This window comes from Ovis canadensis, chromosome 1 (assembly GCF_042477335.2).
Source record: "Ovis canadensis isolate MfBH-ARS-UI-01 breed Bighorn chromosome 1, ARS-UI_OviCan_v2, whole genome shotgun sequence".
NCBI classification, from domain to species: Eukaryota; Metazoa; Chordata; class Mammalia; order Artiodactyla; family Bovidae; genus Ovis; species Ovis canadensis.
The window spans coordinates 240,589,477-240,602,218 of NC_091245.1; the positions used below are offsets into that span (position 1 = coordinate 240,589,477).

At 34.6% G+C, this 12,742-nt stretch overlaps 1 protein-coding gene across 1 annotated transcript in view; it reads right to left on the reverse strand.

Annotated features, from left to right (window-relative positions):
- Positions 1 to 291: 291 nt before the first annotated feature.
- Positions 292 to 12,742, reverse strand: part of SELENOT (selenoprotein T) — a 29,723-nt gene continuing 17,272 nt past the window's right edge. Inside the window, exons 2-6 of the mRNA XM_069562754.1 lie at positions 9,905 to 10,015; positions 9,171 to 9,297; positions 7,186 to 7,273; positions 4,911 to 5,064; positions 292 to 4,361 (exon numbers count right to left, since the gene is read on the reverse strand). Coding sequence (XP_069418855.1) covers positions 4,940 to 5,064; positions 7,186 to 7,273; positions 9,171 to 9,297; positions 9,905 to 10,015 — 451 coding nt within the window. The 3' untranslated portion in view covers positions 292 to 4,361; positions 4,911 to 4,939. The remainder of the gene's footprint in view (positions 4,362 to 4,910; positions 5,065 to 7,185; positions 7,274 to 9,170; positions 9,298 to 9,904; positions 10,016 to 12,742) is intronic.

Genomic DNA, 12,742 nt, shown 5'->3' on the forward strand with positions numbered 1-12,742 from the left:
GTTTTTTCTCTAGTAAGAGTTGCTAGTACACAGAGTAAATGAGAATAGCCAGTGGCCCCAGGGAATACTGGCAGCAACCTGCCAGCCAGGTTGTAACACTTTACTAGCCAAGCCAAGCGACCCAACACTGGCTCCATCCATTCCAGATAATTCTCAGGTCCTAAGCACTTGATCTCAACAGCTTATAACCACAAAGCCATAAACCTGTCTTACACAGTTATGATCCTGAATAGGAAGGAGGTTGTGTGCAGGGAATAAAGTCAATAATTAGAAAAAAGCAGACTTAACATGTCAGAATTATTAGAGTGGATATTATTTGAGAAACAGAATCCAAAGAATGTAACTCAAGTTTCAACAAGGTGATTTGAGACTTTATCAACATTTTGTATTCCTTTCCCATTCTCCCCAGGCCCCCACAAAATCTCCCCAGTTACGGTGGAGGCGCATAGAAAATGAGACCAACTTTACCTTGGATTTTTCTATTACATGAAAGTTAATCTTTTCCTTTTGGGGGGCTTAAGTTTAGAGTGGGTTTCCCTAGTGACTTAAGAACTCTACTGTGGTTACTACAATAAAACTAAGAGTATACATTTTGCCTACTCAGAATGGTAAAAATTTAAACTCTGCCTTGAGAAAATCTGGCAATTCAAATGCATTATTTTATACTCAAAGATTTAACATTTACTTTTAAAATACCCACCCCCAAAAGTCTTAATATATTAACCCAAAGGATAACAAATACACTGTATTGATAAAACAGATTAACTGGGACAATTAAACCCTCAATTTATTTTCTTTAAAACAATCTCATCTCATTCCGTTTCCTCTTTGAGGTTCTCATTTTACTGTCTTGTTCTTAGTAAGTCATTCTACAAATGTGAAGTGAATGTGCAAAATCTTCTTCTGTTCCACAAGTTACATTTGTCCTGAGTTCTTTGCACTCTGACCTCTGGTACCTCTGGTACTGTGCTCTGCGGTGTGGACCTCAAACTGACAGCATCAGCATTATCTGGAAGCTGGGCTAAAGTACAAATTACTGGAACCCCTCTCAGACCAAATGAATAAGAATCTCTAGGGACAGGATCCAGGAATTTGCCTTAATTATTCTCTCAAGTTGTAAAACCACTGCTATTACTCCTTTGCCTAGATATCATGTTGTTTCCTTTTATTTGCTCATGCTTAACAAAGGCAACAAAAGACATTCTACAAGCCTCGACAGAATGGGTGATTTAACACTCTTCCCACTGTTCCTGAGACCAATTTCTATTTTTCTTCAGTTCAGATCTGTGTCTGCTTCTATTTGTTTTTAAGCCTAGAGGAAAGGAGCCAGGGACTTTGAAGGAAAAGGCTCAGCTGGATTTAAGGAAAAACAACTTTGCTTTCTCTTCTGAGATTATTAAATGGTCTGTATCAGTCAAGACAGAAACCCTCATTTTATTTCTCTCCAGATTTGGGGATGTTAGCATGACTTTCACAGGGATTCTGGAAGTTAGGGGTGAAGGACAATAATCTAAACTGCTCCTCTTTGCTCCACCTCAGCAAAGAACATACCACAGAGCTATTGAAAAGTAACACAGAAGTACACACAACTGGACCATAAGGTTCAGGAAGCAGGTTAAGGTCCAAGAGTAGTTAAGACTGGAGTGCCAAACTGGGGCTGGGGGTTGGGTGGGGAACGGAGGCGTGTTAGCACTGGTTGGGTTAGGAAGCCATCAGAAAACACTACTTGGTAACAACTTATACAATGTAAAATTTCCCAAATACAGTTATCAAGTGTTCTAGCACAGATTCAGCTTCAGAAAGGAGGGATTCCTTTCACATCAGCTTAACAAGTTTATTTTCACAATGCTGTAGAGGTAAGCCCCTGAACTTTACAATTCCTCATGTTTCTCTCAAAAAAGATTTTAAGTCTTAGTATTAAATATCAAATCATGCTTTAAGGTTCTGTAGGCTATTTTTAAAAATCAAAATTAATTAAAATTGTGACAATGATAAAATGCCAACCAATCAAAGTCCCAAACTAATAAAATTCAAAATAAGAATCATCATTAGGATCCTGTTAAATTTTGATAGTCATGTTTGATCAACTGCTATCATTAATCTCAGTGCCATGAGTTAATAATGCACATATATTCTGAAAGCCTATGTTTTTTGTACATTTTGTTGCTGAGGTATAAAGCCAGGTTTTACCAACTTTTTTTTTATTAATCTAATATATAACCTCTTCCACAACAGCAACTACGTAAACACCCCAATAACATTAACCAAACTGGTGTCACGTTCTATGGTCTTCTAATTAACACAGTACATAAACATTTATAAACTATACAGCCACAGCAATTTATAAGCAACTATGTAATAAATTTTGAAATGTTAGGAATATAATAAAGCCACATTTTAAATAGCTCTTTTTTGTATTTTTTTATATTCACACATTCCACTAATTTCTTCACTGGACTCTATTAAATCTTAAATTTAAATATGACCAAACATAAAATAATATTAAAGGGTGTCAACAAAATAGTTGAGTTTTATCAGTGACCATGTCACTTAAAGCTACTCTTCAAAGGACGAGTCATTCACCCAAGGCAAACATGGAAAAAGTTAGAATCAAATCTTAAATTCTTCAGACACATGGGACTATCTAAGACTCAAGTTTGGAAGTTCTAAATGTCAAAAGGCTAACCATCATAGTGGAATGTCTGATGCTGAAGAGAGTTCCTAAACAAACTCAACAGTGTTTTCAACTTGTAAGAGGGAAAAAGTCTGGGCTGGTACAAATCAAGTTAACAGGGCTTTAAACCCTAGTCAAAGACAGCGAAATGTTATTACACCTGAGTAATAACCTCCTAGTAACCTCTAGCTTAAATTATAATGACTCTTGCCACAGTGTGATCTTAGGTTAACAGTTCTGCAGCCTTAATTAGAAGGATAAGGCATTTAATCAATTTTCTGTCATGAATTGTTAGGCTAACTTCTGTTCAGCTAGGGACTATAGTGTGTTCTACCTTGAGGCTGTCACAATCATGATAATAACCAGACATGCATTTTAACAAATATTCACTGACAAATGAAGTATAACATTGTGCAAAGTGTTTGGTGGACTCAATATTGAAACATCTTATAACTTTTCCATAATCCCTTTTCTTACACTAACAAAACTGGACCTACCACTTCTGTTCCTACATGGAAGCTGAAGTATGTTACGACTGTTGCTATATGACTATTTTTCTACTTTATGGCCCTATTTCAGCTAAATTATATCTTTATCAATTTAAATTTAAAAAAAAAACCTACCTTTTTAGAACTCTGGAAAGACATTAAATTCACCAAATAAAAAACTTCAATTTTGTTCCTCAGATATAGTAAAATTCTGATATATGATGTCAAGTTTAATTATTAGACAAGTGATCTCCATGTACCTAACATTAATGTTGTAAAGAGGTTTAACTAAACTTAACTAAACTTTCTTTAGTGAAGCAAGTTTCAATTATCCTAAAAATGGTGATTGACCTATTACTTATGTGTGAATCTAAAGTGTGTCGCCTAGGAAATTATTAGTGAGTCAAAGAACAAAAATTTAGGTAGACAACTGTTAAATATAATGTTAACAGGTACGCTGGGCAATAAACTTGAACTTTTTATTTAACTTATGTCTGTTTAGTTTTTTATTGAGTTAAGTATAAAGGCCCAGTTAATCAACTCATTAAATTGGTCAAGGCAGAACACTTGAACTACATAACAGGATTTAAAAAGCGGTTGGTCTTTTAGTAGTTCTCTGGTAATCACACATGCGCACACACACACATACACAACTGGTAGAGTACTCTGGATATAGGATTTCCCCCCCCATAATCTTATATAATATGCTGTTCACAATCTGCAGTATTTTGAAAACTATATAAATTGGACATGACCAAATTAGAGATGTCTGATAAACTCTTATAAAGTATTTGGGAACTTCAGCTCTAGTCCCCAAAAGATCAATTTTAAACTATAAAAAAGGAAAATTCATATAAAATCACAACAGATTTAACAGAAATCTTTGGAAAAAAAAAATTGTAACGCAATTTTCTACTTTTGACCAAGAAAAAAAAAAGTATAAGGAGTATGTCTGCATTTTTTAAAACTATTAACTGAGTGGATCTGGGGAAGAAAAAAAGCTATACAGTATTATTGCACTCCACGAATGTGCAGAATTCCAAAATGTGCCAGCACTGAAAAACTGCCTTGCATTGAGGTTTTCCAAGAGGTACAACGAGCCTGCCAAGAAAGCATCTGGTCTGTACTAACAGCTTGCTGTCTTCGGTACAGGCCTTCATAATGTCAGTCACGCTGCTCTTGCAAAAATCCCTTAATGTCTGAAAGATACAGAGAAAAAAAAAGAGCATTTTATTTTAAAAATTCACTCATAAAATTAACTTGCTGATCAGAAAAGAACCGAGAACATCTCTGCTAAACAAAATTAACTTTCACCCCTCCATGTTCATGCACATTTGCTTATAAATTTTCTATCGTGAGCATGTGAAAAGAAATTGCATAGTCTTAAGAACTAGTTATTTGAAGGTAAAGGGAGGGTTTATATGTACAATACAGATATAGTACATGAATCCTAGTTATTAGGAGTTCGTAGTCAAAAAAATGCTATTACAGGCCCTATTATTAAGCCTTAAACATAAAACTAATAGCACAATCTTACTTTATGGTCCAAACTCTCTTGGACACTTATAAATTTTAATAAAAAAGACATTCATTTGTTAAATCTTAAATTGGAAATTCAATTGACAATAAATGTAATATCTATTATTATATATGTATATCTAGTATACTAATATAATATATATGTAATATCTTACTGATTCGTGCGAATTAACTGATACCTATAGTTACTGCATTTTTAAACTACTTACAAAAGAGTTTTCAGTGCTGATAGTTGGGGCTATGATCGATGATGTGGGATTGAATCCATATGCACGTTGAGCTTCATTTCATTGTCAAGAATTTGAACAAGCTGTTGCATGGATGGAAGGTGACCAGATTCCAACTTAGACCACACAGGTACATCTACAAAAATAAATGGTACCGCCCTCTCCAAATTAAAGATGATTCTATAAAAGACATTCATTCTACAAATATGTACTGTACTCTATGCACACAGCTGGAGACAGAATTAAGCTTTTTGCTTTTATGAAGTTTACATTCTAGTAGAGGAAATATAAAAAGAACTATACAAATAGCTACAAAATTACCCTTGTACACTAAAAATTAAAACGAGAAGATGCTACAAGAGGGATATATGAGGCTGGGAAGGAGCCTTTGTACTTAATATTATTAAAACAGAGATACTATTAAAGTTGAGAGATATTACTATTAAACATAAAAGCTAAAATATAGAAGAATGGTACAAACGAGGCTGGAGAGGTAAACAGGGATTAGATCAGGGATCAAAAAACTATAAAGGGTCAGAGAGTAAGCATGTTTAGTTCAAGAAGATATATAGTCTGTCTCAGCTACTTAATATCCATTATAGCCCCAAAGCAGTAACAGGCAACAGATAAATGAATGGGCATGGCTGTGTTACAATAAAACTTCATTTACAAAGCAGGAAGCAGAAGATATGTTACACAGGGCCATGGTTTGTCCGTGCCTACGCTATGTCATGCATGGCCTTTTGTCCATGTTAAATGTTCTGGTCTTTATCTTGAGAACAAAATAAAGCCATTTAATAAATTTGAGGCAGTGAAGCAACAAGATAAAAGGTGCATTTAAAAAAAATCTTCTTTTAAATGACTCAACTGTTTGGAGCAGGTATCAGCAAATTTTTCTGTATAAAGCCAGACAGTAAATATTTTAGACTTTACAAACCAAGAGGCAAAATCAAGGATATTATATAGGTACTTATATTAATTTTTCATTGATGAAACACAAGACTCTAGGTATGAGTACTGAAATTTGAATTTCATATAATTTCTATGTCACAAAATATTCTTTTGATTGTTTATCCATTAAAAAATGTAAAAAGGAATTCTCTAGTGGTACAGTGGTTAGGACTTAGCATTTTCACTGCAAGGGCCTGGATTCAATCCCTGGTCGGGGAACTAAGACCCTGCAAACCACACAGCGCAGCCAAAAAAACCCAACAAAACGTTAAGCACCACCTAGCAACAATGGATAGACCTAGAGATTATCAAACTAAGTGAAACAAGCCAAATATCATATGATATCACTTATAGGTGGAATCTTAAAAAAAAAGACACAAATGAGCTTATTCACAAAACAGAAAGACTCACAGACACAGAAAACAAACTTATGGCTACCAAAGAGGATAAGGATTAGGGAGAAGGATAACTTAAGAGGCTGGGATTAACATATATATATATGTTCCCATAAAGTAAATAAATAAGGACCTACTGTATAGCACAGGAAAATGTACTCAACATTAATAACCCAGAAGGGAGAAGAATCCGAAAAAGAATATATATATATATAGGAATCACTGTGCTGTATATTTGAAAACTACAAGCCATTGTAAATCAACTATACTTCAATTAAAAAAAAACTTTTAATAAAAATAAATAAGTAAAATTTAAAACTGTAAAAGCCATTGTTAGCTCATAGGCCATACTATACTTGCCACCATACTATACTTGCCACCTACTTGCCATAGGCCATACTATACATGCCACAATATGTTAAAGGGTAACGATAATTGTGGCTTGGATTAGGGTGGTTAGCAATGAAGATAAACAGAAGCTGACCTTTGAAAATTGTAAAACGTAGAATTGAGAAAAACTGGTAATACATTAGATATGGAGAGCAAGTGATGTTATCCTAGGCTTCTGACATGAGCAACTGGGTAGAATGGTAACGATGCCATTAAATAAGTGAAAGATGCCAGGAAAGGAGCAAATGGAACATAAAAGAACTGCAGGAAGCTGAGGTAATCAACCGTTTGGGAGTAGGCAATGCTTAGGATTCCTGGCTACATACAGAACACAGAAGAGAGGTCTAGAACTCTCCAGACTATACATTCAAGGGTCATCACACAGATGTTACTCTAAAGCCATGGAGTAGCTGAGGACCATACAAGGATATAATTTGGCATATTACAAAAAATAGAAAAGCCTGATGCTTAATATAAATCATTTAAAATTTATTACAAAATGCAAACTACTCAGAACCTACCATTCAAAGTTATCTCAAATGCACCTGTTGACATACACTGGTTTTCAATCATGTTGCTCAAGAAGAATACCATCATACATGCATAGACCTAAGAGAAAATACAACCAAATACAACAGGTTAAGTCAGTCTCAAATCAAAACAACATGACAAGTAAATACAGTCTCATTTTTATTTGGTAACTGTTTTTATATCTACCTGAAGATTATATACAATTACTCCCTTTCCATATATTCAGATAATGTACACAGAAAACTGCAACACTAATTCGCAGCTCTATATACTCTGAAGAATTTACACATGTTATTCCTAATGTACAGATAAAATTTCTGGGGACTTCCCTGGTAGTCCAGTGGTTAAGACTCCACACTCCCACTTCAGGGGGCATGGGTTTGATCCCTAGTTGGGGAACTAAGATTCCACACGTGGCCAAAAAATTGAAAAAAAAAAAAGATAAAAAATTTTAAAATCTCATAATAGCCTTAATAAGTTAAACAAAAGAATACCAGCTTAAGATGGATTCATTTTAGCATTTTTATGATCTAATGTATGAATTCCCAGGAGACTAGTGATGCAATCATCAGCAATTCCATGTATTCAATACAACCTGTCCATGCTCCAAACAAGTCACGTGAAGTCAAACTGGAAAAAAGTAGGTTAGAAAGCACTAGCATATTAAGTTATATTCATTCACTTCCTGAAGGCAAATCCATACTCTCCCAAGAAATTAAAAGCTCCTGCTAGACAGAAAGGTTTTAATTTAACAAAATCACCCAATCAAAAGTAGGATGTAGTCAGGATGTCAATTCACAGCAAGCTGCTCAGAAAAACAAATTAAAATGCCTACAGCAGATAAGAAGGCGCTTTCCCCTAGTCACACTTGAGCTAGGTGGGCTCTGATTTCATAGAAGTTATCCCGGTATTTAGGGACAAAGTTTGCTTTCTTGAGAACAATACACAAGGAAGTGTCATGAAAGCTATAGCTTTCAGGTATCCTCTTCCACAGTAGATCAACAATGTTTTAAGTCTATACAAGTAAACTGCACTAAAGATAATGTGGAATCAACAGAATTAACAAATATGGCACAAAACATTGTCGTAAGTACTCTTAATCCTATGTAAATCAACATTTTGTTAATAAGAGTAGATACATATCTCAATTAGAAGTAGCACCTGAGGATGTTTATTTTAAGAAGTCTTGGCCTGCTACTGGAAATTAAGTGATTCTGTAAGAAAAAGAACAGCTTTGTTATGAGCTGGCTAAAGGTTGTCTCAGCACAGAACTAATGGATAAGACAGAGAACTCCAAAAGACAGTAATTCTTAGAAGGAAATCTAAGCAATATCATTCAAGAGAGAAACAAAAATTAGTCCTATTTCTCAGAGAAGAAAGGTAGACCCTGCAGAAAAAATGATTTTAAGTAAAACAGATGAGAGCTCTAGAAAACAGTCCGCTGCAACAAAGAAGAAAATGGCACAAGACCCTTACATCTATTTATACTGATTTTTTCCAGTTAATTTGCTTTAGATTCCTCATGGACAGAAATGTCAAAGAACAAAGAATAAAAACAGAGAGCTGGATAAGAGTAAATTGGTGGAAATCTCATTTTTAATGTGAATAAACCTATTAATACTCATTAGTTTGTATAAAAGGCCTACATTGTGTATACACTGTTTTGCTGTATGACTTGGCCCAAGTTATACAATCAAAATCAGGTATGAAATTATTTTGTGCCCAGGTTCTACTAAAGTAACACTTCTTTAGCTTTCAAACAATAAAACATAAGACCTAATCATTCTTAATATACAAATATGGAGACTATGGCCAAAGGAAGTTAAGTGCTTTGCCAAGAGGAAAAAAAAAAAACTGATTTAAGTTGATATAGCACATGTAAATGGCAAAAAGTACTTAAAAAAAGAAAAACCCACTAGACTATTTCATTGACAACCTAAAAACCTGTAGGTATCAAACCTATTATATTACATACCTTATTTTCTTGGCCCCACTGCCAGATGCTAGGAGCTTGCATGCCAAAGAAAGCAAAAGGATCCTTGCCAACAATTATTAAGCCTATTAATACTAGCTTGAAGACTGACAGGAAAGATGCTATGTGTCTATCAAAAGAAAAGAAATAAATTAATCAGAAGCTGCAATTTCTATTTCAAAATTTCATAACTCAAGTCTATGTGTATAGACATTTTTTAAACACTAAATCTAAAAATTGCTAAATATACCAGGAAAAAGCTAGTAATTAATTTTTTTCTCTTCAGTAAGTCCTTGTTGTTTATCCATTTTAAATATAGTAGTGTGTACCTGTCCATCCCAAACTCCCGTAACTAAATTTTATTGTGCAGCATAAAACAAAAATGTTTAAGATCTTGGAATCAACCAAAAACTAATTTATAAAATTATATATAGCACTGATCTCTAAAGATACTATTATTTTAACAGTACACAACTTTGAACCATTGACTTGATTTACTGCCACAACAAAAATTAAGAAAACACATCTTTAGAAGGGTTGCCATCTCTGAAATGTCTTCCTGTTTCCCTTCTTACAGAAAAATTATTTGGTATTTACAAAACTGTTCTCTGTAAAGTATAACCAACTAAGAAATTATAATAACCAAGGATAGTTAATTCAACCAATTCATAAAAGTTTATTGACAAATGAGAAAAAAATTCATTTAAAAACTCCTTAATAAGCCAACATTTACTTACCTATATATTGGTTGAGGGAGGTAATTCTCTCCTTCTATGCGGATGTCAGGGTACCGCTGGCTAATAACCCGCATGTACTCCTCAAACACCCGCCTGTAACCTCAGGAAACACTGCAGAAAAACAGAAGTGTTTTCATTAAGTGGTTTAGAATGTGACTAGATTTATTTTGTAGTTATGGGACTTCCTTGATGACTTAGTGGTAAAAAAAAAAAAAAAAAAAATCTGCCTGCCAATGCAGGAGACACAGATTTGATCCCTGGGTCAGGAAGATCCCCTGGAGAAGGAAACGCAATCCACTCCAGTATTCTTGCCTAGAAAATCCCATGGACAGAGGAGCCTGGCAGGCTACAGTCCAAGGGATCGCAAGAGTCAGATATGACTTACTGACTAAACAACATTTTGTAGTTAAACAACAACATTTTGTAGTTATACAAAACCTAAAAATTATTACCAAGATTAAAAATCTTTCTCAAAACAGTTATATATTAGTAATGACTGATGGTGTATAAGTGGACTTTTCTCACAGATGAGTTATCTTACCTTCAAGTAAATTCTTCTATTAGAACATTAAACTTTATAGATGTGGGTTATAGAAGCAAATGCCTATTTACAGAAGTCACCATATTCTCAACTTCCAAATACCGTTTTTCTGTTTGTTTGTTTTTTTTTATCAACAACTGTATAAACAATGAAATGAAAACAGCTCATTTATATCTGAATTAGAGACATTCAAAATCTGGACATAGGGGACTCTCCTGGTGGTCCAGTGGTTAAGAATCCACCTGTCAACACAGGGGACATGGGTCTGATCCTTAGTCCAGGAAGATTCCACACACCCCAGAGCAAGTAAGTCCATGCACCGCAACTATGGAGCCCTCGCTCTAAGCCCATCCCCTGCAACAAGAGAAGCTACCACGAGAGGCCCATGAACAGCAATGAAAAGTAGTCCTCCCCTGCCATAACTAGAGAACACATGTGCACAGAAATGAAGACCCAGTGAAGCCAATAATAAATAAATATAATTTTTTAAAAAGTCTGGGCACAGGAATCTTAAAAAAATGCTAAGGCGTTAGACACGACATATTGTTTCTTACTCCAACTCTACCCTTAACTGCCTGCTCAATCACAATAAAAGAAACTTTACAATTTCTTAGATCCTTTCTGACTCTCTACTTTACAAATAAAAACAGACTGAGAAGACACTTTTCAGCAATGACAGTAATCCATGTCATTACTCCAGAAATTAAGTCAACAGCATCCAATCATCTCCATTAAAATCTCTGAATAACTAAACTGTGGATCTATATGTTGCTCTAGGAGGAAAAGGAAGATATGCCACCAGAATGCATATACAGGGGAAAAAAGTACATTGAAAACTTACTAGTAAGACACTGATTAAAGAAACTGAAGACACAAATAAATGAAAACATTTCGTGTCTATGGATCAGAAAAATTTATATTGTTAAAATGTCCACATTTTCCAAAGCAATTTATAGATTTTATGCAATGCCTAACAAACTGCAATGACATTTTTCACAGAAATAGAACAAATAATTCTAGTATTTGTATAAAACCAGAAAAGACCCCAAGTAGCCAAAGAAATCTTTAGAAAGAAGAATAAAGCTGGAGGCAACATGCTTCCTTACTTCAAACTATGTTACAAAGCTACAGTATGTATGGCAGGTGTATAAAGGCACATAGCGCAATGAGACAGAATCTAGAAATAAACCCACACATATATGCTCAAGTAATTTATAACACAGGAGCCAAGAATATACAATGGGAAAAGGACAGTCTCTTTAATAAATGGTGTTGGGAAAAGCGGACATGTAAAGAATGATGGTCTTACATCATACACAAAAATCAACTCAAAATGGAAGTTGAACAGAAGATCTGAAACCATTAAACTCCTAGAAGAAAACACAGGGCTAAGCTCCTTGACATTGATCCTCACAATGAATTTTTTAAAAGCTTCTGCACAGCAAAGAAAACCATCAACAAACAAAATGAAAGGGCAATCTATAGAATGGGACAAAATACTTGCATATATAACTTCCAATAAGGGGTTAATATCCAAAATATATAAGAAGTTCACATAATTCAATAGCCAAAAAAATCAAAACTCTACTTCAAAAACGGGCAACAGGGGAATTCTCTAGCGGTCCAGTGGTTAGAACTCAGTAATTTCACTGTGGGAGACTGGGTTCAAGCCCTGTTCCAGGAACTAAGATCCTGCAAGCTGCAGTGTGGCCAAAAAGAGAAGAAAATATGGGAAAGGAACCTGAAAAGACATTTTTCCAAAAAAGACATAAATATGGCCCACAACACTTGAAAAAATGCACAACATCATTAATCAACAGGGAAATGCAAATCAAAACCACAATGAGTTATCACCTCATACCTGTTAGAATGTCTATCATCAAAAACACATTATAAAGCAATGAAGGTACCACTTGGTAGGAGGAAACAGGGTCAGTAATTGATAGCAGGACGAAACCTGAGGTGCCAGCTTTGTCAATCATACAATCATCCAGGAAAAAAAATATCAACCACCACCATCACCAGCCCAAACTAACAGCATCAAATTTACATCTGACAGGGAGAACAAGTCCAAATGTTAGTAGATCTCAATGTAAGAAAACTCACAAAAAAAAAGAGAGAGAGAAATTCACCACTCTTTCTTTACAAATAATACTTCTACACTGAGAATGAAGATCTCACAAAAGTACGAAATTTTTGCAAAAGGAGACAAGTCTCTATTAACTAAACAAAAGAACTTAAGAATCTCCAGACACTTTATCTTTACTAATAAACATTTACTTTATCCAACATTTTAT